At 38.6% G+C, this 20276-nt stretch overlaps 1 protein-coding gene across 4 annotated transcripts in view; it reads left to right on the top strand.

Annotated features, from left to right (window-relative positions):
* dnah5 (dynein, axonemal, heavy chain 5) overlaps positions 1-20276 on the top strand; it is a 136043-nt gene that overhangs the window by 114300 nt on the left and 1467 nt on the right. For all 4 annotated transcript variants that reach the window (XM_047360743.1, XM_047360741.1, XM_047360742.1 and 1 more), the window contains 8 exons: positions 505-750; positions 1227-1446; positions 2235-2440; positions 3251-3454; positions 5281-5496; positions 10145-10357; positions 13135-13287; positions 17887-18118. In XM_047360743.1, the coding sequence (XP_047216699.1) occupies positions 505-750; positions 1227-1446; positions 2235-2440; positions 3251-3454; positions 5281-5496; positions 10145-10357; positions 13135-13287; positions 17887-18118 (1690 nt within the window). The remainder of the gene's footprint in view (positions 1-504; positions 751-1226; positions 1447-2234; positions 2441-3250; positions 3455-5280; positions 5497-10144; positions 10358-13134; positions 13288-17886; positions 18119-20276) is intronic.

Raw genomic sequence — 20276 nt, 5'->3', positions numbered from 1 at the left:
TCTATGTATGAAAATCAAAATAAAACCTAAGTGTTGAATTAATATCGATATAACTGTCATCATAAATATATTTTATTATAGCAACAGTCAAAATAATAGTTTTTTTTTGCATCTTTAAATAAAAGCAATTTGATCATGTTTACACATTTTTATTTAAAATGTTTGTATAAATACCAGGATACCATGGGTGGTAATTGTGGTAGTTTTACCTATCGTTATCATTCCAGATGATTTTCATAGCACCATTCATACACTAGGAAATTGATAGTGCTTTGAAGATGAATAGATACAGTTTGTTCAGTAGTTTTTCGAAACAAAACTGTTGATTGAAAATATTATGTTTGCAAAAAAAAAGAAACCGTCATATTCCCTCAGATCAGCCCTGGAAAGTAAATGTATTCCCTTTTTTTACTTTTTAGAGCACTGCAATACTTAATGTATCTTTTCCCCTGTGTTTGTTGCATTTTTAACTGAGCACACTCTGATTCCTCCTTGCCTTCCTAGGCTCGTAAATACATAATAGATGCAATGGGGGAAAAGTACACTGAAGGGGTGATTCTTGATCTGGAGAAGATGTGGGAGGAATCAGATCCACGTACACCTCTTATCTGCTTCCTTTCAATGGGATCAGACCCTACTGACTCCATCACTGCCCTGGGGAAGAAGCACAAGATTGAGACCAGATATGTGTCTATGGGACAAGGACAAGAGGTCCACGCTCGTAAGCTTCTGCAGCAGACTATGGCTAATGTGAGTCAGGGCTTTGAAAGAGCTGCTTTTTTACTATTACTTAGCGTGGCAGCTGAAACTGTTGTGTTGTTAAAGTTCCTGCATGTCTGGAAACGTATTGAATTTATATTGAGTAAAAGTCTGGATAGGTGTGGAAAAGAAGGCAAAATGTGGAGAAATATTAGCATTTTATATGTTATTTCCTGTCCCGTCCTCTTTAATTTGTGTCCATCCATCCATCCGTCCGTCCATCCATCCATCCATCCATCCATCCATCCATCCATCCATCCATCTATCCATCCATCCATCCATACCCTTACAGTCCGGTGTCTTACAGATAGAATATTGGAAGCTTTACAAATCTCTGCTGTAAAGTCCTTTGGAAATTGTGCTCTTATAGTTTAAAAGTGAGCAAAAAATGATTGAATTCTGACTTAAAATGTTGACCTCATCACATCACAGTGTTTGATGGCCATTGCTGTTGTGATTGTTCACAGGGTGGGTGGGCCTTACTCCAGAACTGCCATCTGGGTCTAGACTTCATGGATGAACTAATGGACACAGTGACAGAAACAGAGGATGTCAATGACAGCTTCCGCCTTTGGATGACCACAGAGGTCCACAAGCACTTCCCCATCACACTTCTTCAGATGTCAATCAAGTTTACCAATGAACCACCCCAGGGCCTCAAGGCGGGGCTTAAGAGGAGTTATGGAGGTGGGCTTCAGTGTAGTTTAGCTTATATAAAAAAAAAATCATAAACATTGACCTGTAAAGAATAGATATATGGAACCAAGCTATAAACATAGAGTCGTGAACTGAAATGCCTTTGGTTAAAAACACTGACAGGCAAAAAAATATTGAAAGATAAAAAGTGTCAACAGAATTGGAAAATGAAATGATTACTATACAGAATAAAACATCCTATTATTTTTGATCTTGGCATTTATAAACACTTGACTTGTAGGTGCATGCGTACAGACAGATCTAGACTCGTATGTCCTAAGAGAAGGACAACAGCTGAAGTGATTAAAATTCAGAAGAAACACATGCTCGTTGTTTAATTCAGAGCATTTACACCCAAGTACCACAAGCCTTGGGGAAGGTTTTAGACTTTATACAAGCTGAAACACATACATTGTGTTTTTATTCAAAACTTAAAAGGGTACAAGAAAAAGAACGCTTAATATGCAAGAAAGAGCAGCCTGTTCCTGGCTCATATTGAAAAGAATAAAGTTTTGCTACTGAAGGGCAACTGTGAATCTACGTGTGCTTGTCTTAAGCTCTTGAATCCTGCAAAGGTCGAATCCATTTCATTAGCAGATTCAGAGGAGTGTGTTTGACACCTATTTTAGTCATAAAATTATAGTTGCTACTAAAATGACGATCTGCGTTACATGTTGTTTCCCAGTTATTTTGTTTATCAGATTATTCTCCTGTAGATTTAACTCCCAACATATTTTGGAAGTGGCTGTTGATGTATTGACCCGTGTGTCTTTGAACAGGTATAAACCAGGACCATTTGGATGTCAGCAACATGGTGCAGTGGAAGCCAATGCTGTATGCTGTGGCATTTCTTCACAGTACTGTACAAGAGAGGAGAAAATTTGGCCCTCTGGGATGGAACATTCCCTACGAGTTCAACCAAGCTGACTTCAACGCCACTGTCCAGTTTGTTCAGAACCACCTGGATGACATGGACATAAAGAAGGTGGGTGGGTTTTATTTTTGGTGAAACTACTGCAGCACAAGAAATTTTGCACACATGCCCAACAGAAATCACACCTTGGATTTATGAAAGAAAAGCCTCTGATTAAAAGATGTACATCAATGTTATTTAACCCATACGTAGAAAGTGTAAGCTTCTAGGTTTTTGCAAAGTCAAGGGAAGTGTTTTAAAATAATTGTGAAAGTACACTGCCCTTACTGTGCAGCGTATATACACATTATCATACCCTCTACACATTTCATTCTGAAACTCCAGCAGATCCAGTTTTCTGTTTCAATGCCAAGTTTTTGTGAGAATGAGATCAAGATAAATTACAACAAGACATTTTCCACATTTACTGTGATTTATATGCTGTATGCTTAGAAAAATAAAAAACCTAAATCTGTTTGAAGGGAAAATGTGAAAAAACAAAAAACCTCCTATAACCCTTAAGCCAACACTTTGTTGAAGCACCCTTTGATTCAGTTCAGCATCTTTTTTTTTTCTTTTAAGCCCACACCTGCGATCAGGTTTAGTAAATTTCAATAAACCTGAAATTAAGGAGGAGGATCACACCGAAAAGGTTTCCCAGCATTAAATACAGGTAGAAGACTAAAGCTGAAAATGTTACCTTTGTTACCCTAGTCTGAATACCCTGAAAAAACCTTTGCAAGGCAGTGGGCAAATGATGTCAAGATGTGGGATGCTAATAGTCATCAAACCTGACTGAATGTGTGTTTTTACTTTAAGCTACCAAAGGTGCAGATCTTTGTTTCAGAGTTTTAATAGGGAATGTGTGTTATATCTACTCAGGGTGTATCATGGAGCACAGTGCAATATATGATCGGAGAGATTCAATATGGTGGTCGAGTGACTGACGACTATGACAAACGCCTCCTTAACACCTTTGCCAGGGTGTGGTTCAGTGAGGACATGTTTGGACCCACCTTTAATTTCTACAAAGGCTACAGCATCCCTAAATGCTCCAATGTTGACCAGTATCTCAGTTATATCCAGGTAAGTCTGAAAAGACAAAGCTGATGAGTGTGTGACTGAAAACATTTCCACTAAATGTTATTTTTTGTCTGTGAGGATTTTATGCTTCTCCCTCTTCTGATACGATAATAGCAATGTGGAAATTGGAAAATGTTATGGATGCTGAAGTAATGAAGTGGATTGTGTCACACTAAATAACTCAAGTTTTGGGTTGTAAACTCCTTTTATTTCACATTATATTGCGAATCTGGTCTTTTGTGCGTGTGTGTGTCACAGAGCAATCTCTAAGCTTGTTTTATTTTACACAGTTTCATTATGATGGATGCTTAGGACAGAGAGGCTCAACAAGCTTGTTTGTGTTGTCTCTCATATAGATGGCAAGAGTTTTCTCTTTTCGCATCAGAGAATTTCACAGATATGCAAATTTAGCAAAAATAGTTTTAGCAAAAATTAGTTTTTTACCACAAATTATTTGCTAAATGCTGTCTTGCACAATCAAGGCCTTTCACAACTGAAAAAAAATCAGTTTTCACTGGATGTTTGCACAATCAATTATTTAGTCTTAACCAATATGACTAATAATTGGGACATTTTCATTAAGATGACATAAAATAGTTTAATTTTTCTGACCTCATGCATTCATGTGTGGGACACATTTATGTGAGAGTCCACTGTAGCTGCATATGTCTTTCACTCAAACAGAACAATAAAGTAACTTCCTGGTAGATCAACAACACTTTTTTAGAAACAAGTTATAATTTTAGGAAAGATGCTTTATTTAAATTTAGGAATTAATTTAGCCTAAATCCTAAAATCCAGCTCACCAGGTGAAGTGGGTGGATGAGCAAGTAGTTTTTGTAGAGGAAAAGTCTAAATAAAAGGTTCGCTCACATGACACATCTTTCCCTTAATGTAAAAAGTACAAACATCTGCCCTGATATTACTGATTGTAATTAAGCTCAGTTTATGACTTGCAAACTGAAGAGATGGGCAATTTACATTTAGAACTCTAAATTTTACCCTGATTTAAATATCTGGAATTCTAAGTAAATCAGTTGTTAAACAGTTAAACGAAGCTTGATGGTCTGTCCCTGTTTTTCCAAAAGATTTATTTTAGGCATGGGAATAAAAGCTGAATCAGCGAGGGCTCCTCTTTAAATCACTGAGTTATTTATCATATGAGGCCAGCTGGAAAATTGGTATTGATTGCTCCTGTCAGAGAGAACAGAGTCAGTACATCTCTTCAAGAGTTGCAGACCACTAGTCTGTAGAGCGCATGTTTTGCTACAGGCACTTGGATAGCACTGCTGCTCATCACCACAGAGCTGGAGCTTGGTTGGGTGCCAACTGAACACATTTGACTGTTTGTGGGAAGCAAGGGAGAGGTCCTGTCACCTCTCCAGCATTTCCTTTAAGTTGGTCAGGGGCATTCACCATTTTGGAGCACGGGTAGCGTGACTTACCCATGTGTTATACTCTTAGCATCTTCATCGGAGGGTGACAAAAAGCAGCTTGCGACACCATGTGTAGCTGAGATCATGCTCAGCGTCTCAGTGACAGTTCCCTTCGCTGGGCACCGACATTAGTGCTTGAACCTTGGGATAAATGAGGGGGAGGCCTTTTCGAAAAATGACAAAAAGAAAACAAAAAGAAAATATAAGGGAAACTGTTCCACTTTGGTGCAGACAGGTGCAGTACGTGTTGGCTCAGGTAAGGGTGTTAAAGTAGTGACTCTGGGTTCCACTTGCTGTGAGAGTAAATAGGATACTAGAGTGCTATATATTAAATCTATAAAAAATAATTAGGGATTTTGTGTAATCTAATTAATTTCTCACCCTGTATAACAGGGTCTTCCAGCCTACGACACACCTGAGGTGTTTGGTCTCCACCCGAACGCAGACATAACCTTTCAGAGTAAACAAGCTAAAGATGTCCTGGACGCCATTCTCAATATTCAGCCAAAAGACAGCTCATCAGGAGGAGGGGAGACCAGAGAGGCTGCAGTGTCCAGGCTGGCTGACGACATGCTGGAGAAACTACCTCCTGACTACATCCCTTTTGAAGTATGTTTGTGTGCTCTGTAAATAGCCTGAGGTAAATGTTTGAGGTTAGGCACGGTGTTCACTGTTCCTGTCACAATGTGGTGTCTCTTGTGGTACAGACAGGGATAGATGGTGTGAATACAGCTGAGTCCTACTGAATCCTAGTTTTATTTTGAGGTCCCTCTCCTTTTGTGTCATAAAAAGGTGAGGTGAGATTATGGCAAGGTGCAAAGCTTTGCTGTCACTAACCAACACACCATGTCTCTCACACCTTCAGCTCCATCTCTGTGAACTTACTTAGAAAAAGAAAGTACAGAGCCAGTCTGGTGTTCACAAGCTTTAAAAGTAATGCTTTTTTAATTGATGGAGATATACATTTACAATTCAGAAAAATGCAGAAGTGTTGAGAGCTATATCTTTATCTCTGGTAGCTAACTTGGACGCACAAGTTGCCAAAAATTGTAGAACCCAAATTAGTTTTTTTGTTTTCACAGATAGATGCTATTTGTACGTGTCCTTCAGATAGTGTTTCGCAAAAGCATTCATACACCTTGAACATTTCACATCTTGTCACATTACAAACAAAAACCATACATTTTTATTAGGATTTTATGTGCTGGACAAAAAAAGTGCATAGCCATGAAGTGGAAGAAGAAATCCTATGGCTTTTAATATTTCTTTTACAAATAAAAAGCTGAGATTATGGTGTGTATTTACTGTAAATTCATTCTTTCTGAGTCAATCATTTGTAAATCCAGGTTTTTCATGTCTTTACCAACTTTGAATATCTTGACTACAATTTTTACCTTATCTTCTTTGCCAATTGCTTAGAATCAATCAGATTTGATGAAGAGCATCTTTAAAATTCAAATCTCAAGTCTTATTATAGATTTTAAACTGGATTTAGGTCTGAACTTTAAGTGGGCCATTCTAACACATATAAATATGCTTTGATCTATAATACAGCTCTTACCGAATGTTAAGTGTCATTGTGTTGCTAGAACATGGATGCCCACACCAGTCCCATTCCCAGTCCTCACTCCTGGAAGACATTTTCTTCCAGGAGAGAGCTGTAATTAGCACCATTCATCTGCTATGAATTTCAGTTAATTTTCTTTACGGGTATCAGAGTCAAGGGGGCAGAATACATATACCTTCCACACTTTTATTAGATTTTTATTTGAAAGAAAACAATAAAAACTACAATTATACGCTGCTTTGTGTTTGTCTAAATAAAATCCCAAAAAAACACATGGAATACAGTCCTATTCAATAGATTAAAATATTATTGAAAAGTTTGTTTGTTTCAGTAACTCAATTCAACAGGTGAAATACACTATATATATTCATTACACATAGACCATTGTTTTAAGCCTTTATTTCTGTTAATTGTGATGATTTTCTGTTTACAGCTAAGGATAACGCATTTTGGATCAGAATATTACATCAGAACAATAAAAAAAAACGTTTGTATACAGAATTGTGGAGTTAATGAAAATTATGTTTAATGTCTGCTTAAGGTTGTTATTTTTAAAAGGTACTTTTAATCTGACAAGCCTCATCAGAACCCATATTCCAATTTACTGAGATGTACCTGTACATACAGTACAGACCAAAAGTTTGGACACACCTTCTCATTCAAAAAGTTTTCTTTATATTCGTGACTATGTATATTGTAGCTTCACACTGAAGGCATCAAAACTATGAATTAACACATGTGGAATTATATACTGAACAAAAAAGTGTGAAACAACTGAAAATATGTCTTATATTCTAGGTTCTTCAAAGTAGCCACCTTTTGCTTTGATTACTGCTCTGCACACTCTTTGCTCTCTGTTGATGAGCTTCAAGAGGTAGTCACCTGAAATGGTTTTCACTTCACAGGTGTGCCCTGTCAGGTTTAATAAGTGGGATTGCAAGCCTTATAAATGGGGTTGGGACCATCAGTTGTGTTGTGCAGGAGGTGGATACAGTACACAGCTGATAGTCCTACTGAATAGACTGTTAGAATTTATGTCATGGCAAGAGAAAAGCGGCTATGTAAAGAAAAACGAGTGGCCATCATTACTTTAAGAAATGAAGGTCAGTCAATCCGAACAATTGGGAAAACTTTGAAAGTGTCCCCAAGTGCAGTCGCAAAAACCATCAAGCGCTACAAAGAAACTGGCTCACATGAGGACCGCCCCAGGAAAGGAAGACCAAGAGTCACCTCTGCTGCGGACGATAAGTTCATCCGAGTCACCAGCCTCAGAAATCGTAGGTTAACTGCAGCTCAGATTAGAGAACAGGTCAATGCCACACAGAGTTCTAGCAGCAGACACATCTCTAGAACAACTGTTAAGAGGAGACTGTGTGAATCAGCCCTTCATGGTAAAATAGCTGCTAGGAAACCACTGCTGAGGACAGGCAACAAGCAGAAGAGACTTGTTTGGGCTAAAGAACACAAGGAATGGACATTAGACCAGTGGAAATCTGTGCTTTGGTGTGATGAGTCCAAGTTTGAGATCTTTGGTTCCAACCACCGTGTCTTTGTGCGGCGCAGAAGAGATGAACGGATGGACTCCACATGCCTGGTTCCCACCGTGAAGCATGGAGGAGGAGGTCTGATGGTGTGGGGGTGCTTTGCTGGTGACAATGTTGGGGATTTATTCAAAATTGAAGGCCTACTGAACCAGCATGGCTACCACAGCATCTTGCAGTAGCATGCTATTCCATCCGGTTTGCGTTTAGTTGGACCATCATTTACTTTTCAACAGGACAATGACCCCAAACACACCTCCAGGCTGTGTAAGGGCTATTTGACCAAGAAGGAGAGTGATGGGGTGCTGCGCCAGATGACCTGGCCTCCACAGTCACCGGACCTGAACCCAATCGAGATGGTTTGGGGTGAGCTGGACCGCAGAGTGAAGGCAAAAGGGCCAACAAGTGCTAAGCATCTCTGGGAACTCCTTCAAGACTGTTGGAAAACCATTTCAGGTGACTACCTCTTGAAGCTCATCAACAGAATGCCAAGAGTGTGCGGAGCAGTAATCAAAGCAAAAGGTGGCTACTTTGAAGAACCTAGAATATAAGACATATTTTCAGTTGTTTCACACTTTTTTGTTCAGTATATAATTCCACATGTGTTAATTCATAGTTTTGATGCCTTCAGTGTGAAGCTACAATATTCATAGTCATGAGAATAAAGAAAACTCTTTGAATGAGAAGGTGTGTCCAAACTTTTGGTCTGTACTGTACATTATGTTTGTCATTGTAATGTGGCAAAATGTAGAAAAGCTTAAGTGGTCCAAATACTTATTTGAGGCACAATATTGTTGCTAAAAGACATGAGTTTTTGGGGTCTGTAATCCTACTCTATCATATGTGGCATAGTCTGCCAGTTCTCAAGTATAATGAACTCTGCACTGATTCAGTATGTCATGTTTGCAAAACATGAAAATACAAAACAATTATTTCACCAGCAAGGACCACCACACACTAATGTTAGGATACTAACAACGTTTTTGCTTAATAAAAGTATCAGTATTAGAAAATAGAAGAGGTAACAAAAGACCATCAGATTAAGTAGGTTGTGTAATTAGAGCTTGGAGAGACAGAACTTATCTCTTTGTTAACTTGAGCTGACTGCAGACTCTTGATACCTGAATAATATAAAGGTGGAATGAGATAAGAGTGGATTAATGTATGTGAAACGTGAGTAGGAAGAATGTGAGATATTGGGATGTATGGATGAGGATGAGTAAGGATGGATGAGAGGATGGTAAAGTGAAAAGAATAGATCAAAAAGAGAAAGGTAGGTGAGGGATTGCCAGGTAACTAGAAAGATAATTGGTCAAGATCTGTAAGTTGACAAGTTAATTACATCCCAAAAATGTTGTCTAGGGTTTCTAAACAGTTTGCAAAAGTCTAAGTGGTTAAGTTGTATTTGGGTATTTTACAGATCTGGGTGAGTATGCAAGATGTTTGTATTTCCAGTCTTATTTCCTAACCCCAGTCTCTAAATGTGCCGTCCATATGTCCATCGTCTGTTAATTCTTCTATTCTCAATTATTAATCCTCCCGTCCATTATCAATTCTATTACCAATACTTCTGTCATTCACTTGTCTGTCCATTCTTGTTTAGTCTATATTTTGCAGTTTCAGATTTGAAACCTGAGCATTGGAGAACTATCTATATATTTGTACAGAACCTTTATATACTTATTTTAAATATTAGTTAAAATGACTGAGAACTCCAGACATTTTAATCATAAAATTATTGAGTTCATCATGAATTCAGAAGAATCCTGCCTTTGAATGTCTCATCCAAGGTTTTTATTAGGTTAGTATTGTTTTGTATTTTTTTGTTGTGACCCTCGGACAGCAATGTGTGCAGACATGTAGAAGTGGTTTCTTTGGTAGGTTCTTCATGTATGATTTCTGGCTCTAGCATTCGATTAAACCATATTTTCACTATTAGCAAGTTGTTTTTTTTTCTGCGCCTCTTATTCTTTCTCTACGTATAAATCGCAGAAAAAAAATATTTCTTCTAGATTAAATAAACTGTGAGTGTAAAGGTAGGTGATGGTTAAACAGATTTGGTGATTCCAGTTACTTCTGGCAGTTGTCTATGGCCATGATATAGATGATCACTTTGTAGAGTGATATAAATGTGTTCATTTTATATCAGGTAAGAGAACGTCTTCAGAAAATGGGCGCCTTTCAGCCCATGAACATCTTCCTTCGCCAGGAGATCGATCAAATGCAGCGGGTCATAGCTCTGGTTCGAAACACTCTGATGGACCTCAAGCTGGCCATTGACGGAACTATAATTATGAGCGAGAACCTGCGAGATGCTCTGGACTGCATGTATGATGCTCGCATTCCTGCACGCTGGAAGAAGGTCTGTTTTCCTGAGTTTAAATCAACACCACTGTCCCTTAAACTGTTGTGTTTTGGGTTTTAGCTCAATATTTTTTTTTTCATTGTCATGAAATATGTAAAAAGCATTAGAAAAAACATCACAAACCAGCCAAGTATGCTGAGTAAAGTTGCTGAACTTTGGCAACGCCTATCTCTGGCATTGTCCATAACGAAGTGTTTACCCAAGAGAAAGGTAGCAATAGAAAAATAAAAATAAAGTGAAGATATAGAGTATATACAGGATGATTTGCCAGATGAGAAGGAAATCAGAAGTCTTGTCGAGAGAAGTGCAGAGACGTCACAAATTAGAACTCTATGGAAGGATTTAAACATTCTATTTTTGATTGGGCCCAATGGCAAATGAAGCTGGTGACAAAAAGTGTCATTCAAAACATTACAGATTTGTCAGCACTCAAATAGACATTGTAGTTGCTAACCAACATTGTTACTCATATGTGCACTGGCACACATGTTCCTCCAAATCACTGTCACAAGATTTGCCAGCTTTAGCTTAGCCATCTTACCCCTCCAACATTTCTCCACATAATCAATCCCAGTTTTACTCATGAGGGTTTATCTACAGCAATATAGCTATCAAAACATTTTACAGACATCAGCAGATGTTTTGTACTGGCAGAAGGCCCGTACTAGTAAAACATACAGTAAAAGAAAGAATTTTCTTACCTCATAAACAGTTGCTCCATAGGTCTGGCTGTTTACACCCTGCTTAAGTAATATGTCCTACCTATGGCGTGAACAGTTCGAGTCTTCTTTCCATAGGTTTGACGTGTTCCTTCCCTTTATATTTTTCCCATAACCCTGGGTTTAAAAGGGTTTTCGGCAAAGGGACTGTCTTTGGTTGGTAGAGAGATGTCCATCCTCCCTACGTGCATTCACTGCGTTTGAGTTCAACCAGGTTTGCTGTATAGATCATCTTTGTAGCGGACATGCTCACTACATTTGTTTTGTCTGTTCTTTGATGTCTGTAAAATACTTATCTAATTACAGGCATAGAGTGGCATGCTTCATATGGTGCCGTAAAGGATGTGACGCTAACATTCATAAATGGTTGTAACTTCCTGTTGTAGTGGGTGTGACAATTTTTTCGTTAGAAAAATGGGTTTTAAAATTGGTTTAAAAAAACAATAGAAATAGCTGTTGTGTTTTTGTATTTATTATTTGAGTGTTTAAATATAAGGGGATTTAGTTGTAATTGTTTACACCTATGCAGCACCACACATCCAAAATAATCCCACTTATATAGTGCATTGTGATTAAATTATATACAGACAGATGCTGTTGTTGCACTGACTTTTCTTAAGCATTATTAAAGGGACATGGACTCAAACCTAATCTACAATTTTTAGATTTTTATTAGGAAAAAGAAAAAAATTTAAAAGCATCTATTTTCCCTACACTTCAAAATGATATGATTGTGTTGTGTTGTGTAACATAAAATATACATTAAATTATGTGGTTATGAATATACTAAATATGAAAATGTTAAGGGTTATGAATACTTTAGGCAGCAACTTTATTGGGCTTGTTGCTTGTAGTTTTGTTCTGTACTTAGTTTAATCACAGCAGAATGATTATTTTTAATGTCTGTTGTCATCATTTAACTACAGATACTGTCCCATTGTTCTAACGAAAAAACACTTGAGTTATGTTACACTGTATAAAGATGTTATCAGCAAATTCAGTGCCATTGTTTCTTGTCCTTTTATCTGTTTTTGAGAGCATTACTTAGAATTTTGAGTCTGAAATATAATTATTTTTCCTCCCATCTTACTTTACCTAAATGTGTGATTTCATTAATTTTCATAGATTTTCAGATTTCTCAGAAGGATTACCAGCAAAAGCCAATTATTATTAGTATTTCATTACTTTTTCATTAATTTTTAGTTTTATGAGAAGGATTACCAGCGAAAACCAAATATTATTAAGTAATTTGGACTTTAGCTGCTCTTACACCAATGACCCAGTTTTCTTAATTAGGCTACAATGGACTTTTATTACTTAATTCAACTTCAGTACCAGTAAAAAATATATATTATTAGCACCTGAAAATGTGGATTAAAGCTGTTTTGTACCAGTGACTCAGCTTCCCTAGTAAGAATTCAGTGGAATGATGAGACTATTAGATTTCTCAGAAGGATTCATAGATTTTTAGATTTCTTAGAAGGATTGTAGTATCATTTGATTTGTTTTTCTGTGTCTGTATCTGTGTTTATTTTCTTAGTGATTGTATTGTAATTGTATGTACAGCACTTTGAGTGTCTCGTTACTGAAAAGCACTATATAAACTTACCTTACCTTACTTTATTAAGAGAGCAGCATCTCATCAGTCCAACTCTAATTTCTGCTTTCAACTCATGATGAAGCCACTTATGTTTCTTTTTCCTCCTGCAAAATAGGCCAATTAATTTTTATATTCAACATAAATGAAGAAAAAAAATTTTTAAAAGGTTGGAGACTTGAATATCACCATATATTAATTTTAAACAATTCAGCTGCCATTCAAAATATGCTCTCACAAATGTGCTAATATCTATTGACGTTCTGAAATGATTTATTGAAGTATTTTTTGAACTTCAGTGGCTTCCTGGCTGTGATAGTTTTCGACTTGCAGAGGTTTTGTTTTGCCTTGTTGGTCACCAATTTTTTTTAGGCCATATGATTCCCCTGGGTGGCCGTATTCAATATAACATCAGAATATTTTCCTTATGTTGTTACTTGTGTTTGGTTTCCTTGCAGGCATCGTGGGCCTCCAGCACTCTAGGGTTCTGGTTCACAGAGCTGCTTGAACGTAACCGCCAGTTCCAGGCTTGGATCTTTGAGGGGCGACCCAACTGCTTCTGGATGACAGGATTCTTTAACCCACAGGGTTTCCTGACAGCGATGAGACAGGTACACATGGCATCAGGCTGCCCACCTATTTACCCTCTGCCGGGGAGGAGACCAGATGGTGCACAGAGGGAGAAGCAGGCACACATCCACAACAACACACAAACATTCAGGGGTTGGACAATGAAACTGAAACACCTGTCATTTTAGTGTGGGAGGTTTCATGGCTAAATTGGACCAGCCTGGTAGCCAGTCTTCATTGATTGCACATTGCACCAGTAAGAGCAGAGTGTGAAGGTTCAATTAGCAGGGTAAGAGCACAGTTTTGCTCAAAATATTGAAATGCACACAATATTATGTGTGACATACCAGAGTTCAAAAGAGGACAAATTGTTGGTGCACGTCTTGCTGGTGCATCTGTGACCAAGACAGCAAGTCTTTGTGATGTATCAAGAGCCACGGTATCCAGGGTAATGTCAGCATACCACCAAGAAGGACGAACCACATCCAACAGGATTAACTGTGGACGCAAGAGGAAGCTGTCTGAAAGGGATGTTCGGGTGCTAACCCGGATTGTATCCAAAAAACATAAAACCACGGCTGCCCAAATCACGGCAGAATTAAATGCGCACCTCAACTCTCCTGTTTCCAACAGAACTGTCCGTCGGGAGCTCCACAGGGTCAATATACACGGCCGGGCTGCTATAGCCAAACCTTTGGTCACTCATGCCAATGCCAAACGTCGGTTTCAATGGTGCAAGGAGCGCAAATCTTGGGCTGTGGACAATTTGAAACATGTATTGTTCTCTGATGAGTCCACCTTTACTGTTTTCCCCACATCCGGGAGAGTTACGGTGTGGAGAAGCCCCAAAGGAGCGAACCACCCAGACTGTTGCATGCCCAGAGTGAAGCATGGGGGTGGATCAGTGATAGTTTGGGCTGCCATATCATGGCATTCCCTTGGCCCAATACTTGTGCTAGATGGGCGCGTCACTGCCAAGGACTACCAAACCATTCTTGAGCACCATGTGCATCCAATAGTTCAAACATTGTATCCTGAAGGTGGTGCCGTGTATCAGGATGACAATGCACCAATACACACAGCAAGACTGGTGAAAGATTGGTTTGAAAGTGAAGTTGAACATCTCCCATGGCCTGCACAGTCACCAGATCTAAATATTATTGAGCCACTTTGTGGTGTTTTGGAGGAGCGAGTCAGGAAATGTTTTCCTCCACCAGTATCACGTAGTGACCTGGCCACTATCCTGCAAGAGGAATTGCTTAAAATCCCTCTGACCACTGTGCAGGACTTGTATATGTCATTCCCAAGACGAATTGATGCTGTATTGGTTGCAAAAGGAGGCCCTACACCATACTAATAAATTATTGTGGTCTAAAACCAGGTGTTTCAGTTTTATTGTCCAACCCCTGTATGTACTGCTACACACACAAACACTGACAAGTATGTATGAACTCCTATTTATCTTAATGTGGGGCAAATGGATATGGGGGACACAAATGTTCAATGTTTAACTATACTTGAACTAAATCCAAAGTGTTGTCCCCCTGTTGATAGGAGACATTAGTATTTTTTTCCAAAATGGTCCATCAATATAACAGTTCCACATAAAAATGTGAGATTAGAAATTATACTCTAACACTGCATGGAAAACATGAAAGTTAAGATTAAATAAAAAGCAATGAATTTTGGATTTAAAAAAAAGGATTAGATTAACACAGCTGAATTGAAAGAGCTGAAAAGCTGAGGTGATTTTAAAGAATGTTACTGATACACCTGGCAGCAAGAGTCGTTCATCTTTAAAAATGATTCTGTTTTAATCTGCAGTTGTTGTGTTACATTAAATCTGCCATGTTGCCACATGTTTCAAAAAGGGCCCAGAACAGACATATCAAGCATTGGCTTTGGAGCAAGCTTCCTTCAGTTTCTCAGTTATTACAATTTTTTATTCTCCAACACACGCTGTATTAGGATGTTGAATGTTGAATCCTAAAGAAGGATTCTTCATAAAATGAAGAACATTATGGAGAACCCTGAGCATCCTCTTCATGAGACTATCCTACAACAACAGTGTCTTCAGTCAGAAGCTTCTTCAGATCTGCTGTAAGACGGAGCGCTACAGGAGATCCTTCCTGCCCACAGCCATCAGCATCTACAACGGCTCTTTGAGGAAACCTTCATAATATGAGCTATAACAACATTTAATTTCCCTTTGGGATTAATAAAGTATTTTTGAATTAAATTGAATTGACCATCTGCAAAAAATGTAGGTATAGAAAATGATTAGCTTCGGTGTTTTGTATTTTTTGCTATCATTTTTGAGAAGGTTCCATCTAAGCTGCTTACTGCTGCTCTGAATGAAATTGGCATTCTTGATTAATTTAACTCATTCAACCAAAACAACTTTTCTCAGAGTAACGAATTACATTCTGATGGAAGGAGATGGAGGTCCTACAGGACCTGACCTCAGACTTTGGTACATGTGACCGTCGGATCATTCCTAGGGCTGGGCTTTTCTTTTGGTGCAACAGGATCTGCTTTGAAGTGTGTTTCCTTAGATCTATAAACCCGATCCTTTCTTGTAGCAATTTGAAATAACAGGTCTTTGATTCAACTCCGTACTGGTGTGCCTTACCCTTCTGTGTTGTACATGCTCCCTTTTCAGCACATTTTGAGCCCTTCAAAGACATTTCTTATCACTGGTGTGTAGCTGATATTCAATTATTGATCTATTTTATGCATCCTGAGTTTTCAAAGCTGCAAGTCTTACATAAGTGCATAGACTAGGTAAAAAGCTTCCCATTAACTTTAGAGTACAATATAAAAATCCTGATTATTGAGTTCTGCATGGACAAGCACTGACATGCAGTCCATTCATCTTTAGCCCTGTTCCCTGAGGCCTTGTGGCCAAGGCCCACTGGGTGTGCCAAGCACAAGGCTGAAACAAACAATAGTACAACAACAGTCTGCTCAGTCCCATCTTGTAGACGGCTTTACAGTTGCATCTTTACCCCAGTCTGTTGTCCACGTGAACACAGAGGTATTTATATTCCTCCACCACCTATACCTCTCCCATGATGGAAATAGTGCTTGGCCTATTCCTGATTCTCTCAAAATCTACAATCATCTCCTTTGTTTTATTCACGTTTAAGATGAGATGTTGGTTTCTACACCATGCCACAAAGCGGTCCACCACCTTCCTGTACTCCATCCTGTTGTCTATCTCTGATACACCTCATGACTGCGAGTATTTCTTTAGATGACAAGAGTCTGTCTTGTACTTGAGTCTTCTGGAGTTTCTGACAAAGCAAATCGGGTTGAATTGTGTTAAATGCACTGGAGAAATCAAAGAACATGATCCTCACTGTGCTGCTGGTTTTGTCCATGACAGTTGGTTTGTTGAAGCAGGTGTAAGATGGCATTTTTAACTCCAACTCCACAGTGATAAGCAAACTGAAGGGGGTCCTGAAAGTTGCATGTTTGCTTATTTGGGTGGGCCAACAGGAGTCTCTCTAGGATCTTCATGATTTTGGATGTCAGGTTCTATAGTTATTTAAGACTAATAGGTGAGTTTTCTGTGATACCGGAACAAGACAGTAGATCTTTCACAAAACTGGAACCTTTGTCTGTGCCAGGCTATGGTTAAAGAGGTGCTGCAGAATCCTACAGAGCTGCTCTCCACAGTCCTTCAGGACTCTACGGCTGACACAAACTGGACCTGCAGCCTCATTCAGGTTCAGTCTTTCCAATTGTCTCTTCGCCTGACTTCTTGACACACACAGGTGGAAGGGGTAGGCAAAGGGAGCATTAGTATCTTCTGATTTGGTTGAAGGCAAACATGTAGAAACAGAACGGTCCATGGCTGAGGTGGAAGACAAAACATTTGAGGTTCAACAGGAAAGGTGTGGGTCAAAGGTGTGTGGGATATCGGTTTGGCTGTGAGAAGGAGCGGAAGATGCTGAGCTTGTTTCTGAACTGAACCTATTGAAGAATGTGTTTAGTTCATTGACTCTGTCCAGACATCCATTGGATAGACTGGAGCAGTGAAGATGGTACAAACTGCTATTGAACTGTATTGAACAGAGAGACATTCAATTCACAAAACAGAGTTTCATAATGACAAATCGCTAAAGTTTCACCAGCATGTAAATAAACTAGAGAACTTTGAGATGTGATTTAAGAGATCATACATCAATTTGATTTGCTCTTTAAGGGCTGCAGTGGGAGACGGAGTCATTTAGTATGTGTGTCAGGTTTCAGATTTTTTTTTCATTCTGCACCAAAAAAAAATCCCAGGTCTTTGGAGACGGGAAATATTGATGGTGGAGCAGTCCACATTTTATTCGGAGAAAATTTGAAGAACTAATGTGGTCTCCTGAAAACAGCTACCAGAGCTCCTTTTCTGGCTTCTTAGGAATGTCAGCTTGAATTAGAGTGGCAACACAAAGTACGTGCATAGTTGATCACTTTGTGTAGACAATTGATGAAAGAAGCTGGGTCATTTTTCCCCATCGAGATTAAAGGTGATTTTATACTGTTAATTCATTTTCAAAAAGTCAATGTAAAATACCCCCTTTATGTATTGCAGTGTTGTAGTGGTAACATTGTGACCCTAACCTGGAGATTTGTAAATGTGCTCCCAGGAGATTACTCGTGCCAACAAAGGCTGGGCCCTGGACCGCATGGTGCTGTGTAACGAGGTGACCAGGTGGATGAAGGATGACATCTCACAACCACCTGCAGAGGGAGTGTATGTTTATGGGCTTTACCTGGAAGGGGCTGGCTGGGACCGCCGCAGCTGCAAACTTGTCGACTCCAAGCCCAAAGTCCTCTTTGAGACGATGCCTGTGATCAGGATGTACGCCGAGAATAATGGTAATGTTTCCGAGAAAGAAAAAAAAAAGCTGGGGGGTGTTTGTGCATAAGCTTTAATCCTCCCTTAAGAGGATCTTAAAGTCTCACTCCTCATGGTGTTCATCCCACACATTTAGTGAATACATTCAACGTTTAAATGTCAAGCAGAATTAATGTCGTTTATGATTTTAGGGAATATTTGTGCTAGATGAGGCCAGATGTACTGATCTATAGCAACATTACAGCCACTGAAAGATGATCAATACTGGTCATACAATAACCTGCTGGTAGACTTGTTCCTAACTTTCACACCGATATTAGCGACCTAAGCACTGTTACTTAACAGGCAAGCTGACCGCATGCTGTGCAGGAGGGCTGTAACTTTACAGTGTCATGACATGCTACCAGTCGGCTTGCAAATTGTGCAGAATGTGTAGTGATCACAAGAGGATTTAACGTTGATTTAGGAGGATTTCACTTCTTCTCCGAGTAACTAAAATGTAATCATAACATAATTCTGTCTCATAACATTAAGGCCGTGTTTCTTGATGATGTTGCTGGGTAGGATTAAAAGAAGAAAACTTTGCCATGATCCAACTATAAACTTCAATATATAGTTATTTTTTTATAATGATGTTAGATCCATACTACCGGTCAAAAGTTTTAAATACACTTTCTCACTTAATGAGTCTCTTTTTTTCATGTCTATTTAAATTGTAGATTCTCACCAAAGGCAACAAAACTATGAATGAACACAAATGGAATTATGTAGTAAACAAAAAGTGTGAAATAACTAAACATTTTTACATTTTAGATTTTTACAAAATATCCACCCTTTGCTTTAATTTTTTCCTCTCTTGATATTCTCTCCATGAGCTTCATGAGGTGGTCACCTGAAATGGTTTTCCAAAGAGTCTTGAAGGAACTTCCCAGAGGTTCATTGAGAGACGGCCAGAGGTTAATATTTCAGTCATCACAGCAAAGGGCGGCTACTTTAAGCAATCTAAAATATAAAACATAATTAAAGTTCTTTCACAATTTTTCATTTGCTACATAAATCTATATGTGTTCATAAACAGTTTTGATGCCTTCAATGAGAATGTACAATGGAAATAGTCATAAACATAAAGAAGACCATTAAATGAGAAAGTGGTTCTAAACTTTTGACCGGTAGTGTAAGTATTATGGATGTGATTTAGACATGGTATTTGATTGGACCATTCTAATACTTGATATGCTTTGAAATAAACTATTCAGTTGTAGCCCTGGTTATATTTATATTTAGGATTGTTGTCCTGTTGGAAGGCAAGCCTCTGCTCCAGTTTCAAATGTACAGCCTTTTGATTTTCTTCCAGTGATTCCTGTATGTAACTCCATCCATGTTCCCATCAACTCTGAACAGCTTTATTGTCTCTGCTAAAGAAAATCAACCCCACAGCATGATGCTGCCATGACCATGGTTCACCATGGAGATAGTGTGCCCAGGATTAAATGTATCTTTTTTTTCCATACAGTACTTTGCAAGCATCAACTTCTAGACAGCGCACCTTTCTTCCAGATGCTTTCTGTGTTCCCTACATGGCTTGTGGAAAACTGCAGAGGACTTCTCATGGCTTTCGTTTTCCCAGTCTGTCAAAAAGGCCAGATTTTGGGAACACACATTTAACAGTTGTCCTGACAACAGATTGTCCCACCTGGGATATGGATGTCTGAATTACCATTAGATCCTTGGCTGTCTCTTTGATTATTGCTCTTTTTATCCGACCTGTCAGTTTAATGGAAACGCCTGTTTTCACATCTTTATCCTTGACCTGTGTGGTGTGTTCTTTTGCCTTTGTGATGCTGTCTGTTCATTTAATAATATTCTCTGGTCAACCTCTGAGGCTATCACAGGAATAACAAAAAACTAATCAAAACCATGCCTTATTTTCTTTCCTGTTTACAATTTTCTCCAACTTTGTGCTGGTTATTCACATAAGATCTCAATAAAATACTTTTCCAAGGTAATTTACGTTTTACAAATTGCATAAAACATTAAATAACAAAGAAGAACTGAAAACAGCATAGGGCTTTGGATATCTTATTAATTTTCTTAAAGTTAACAGTTTCTGTGCCAAGAAGCATCAGGAGAACCTTGGCCTAAAATAACCTACATCAGGTTTCATGAGGTGCTTTACCT

This window comes from Girardinichthys multiradiatus, chromosome 3, assembly GCF_021462225.1.
Source record: "Girardinichthys multiradiatus isolate DD_20200921_A chromosome 3, DD_fGirMul_XY1, whole genome shotgun sequence".
In the NCBI taxonomy this organism is placed as follows: Eukaryota; Metazoa; Chordata; class Actinopteri; order Cyprinodontiformes; family Goodeidae; genus Girardinichthys; species Girardinichthys multiradiatus.
This window is presented reverse-complemented; position numbering and strand designations above follow the sequence as displayed.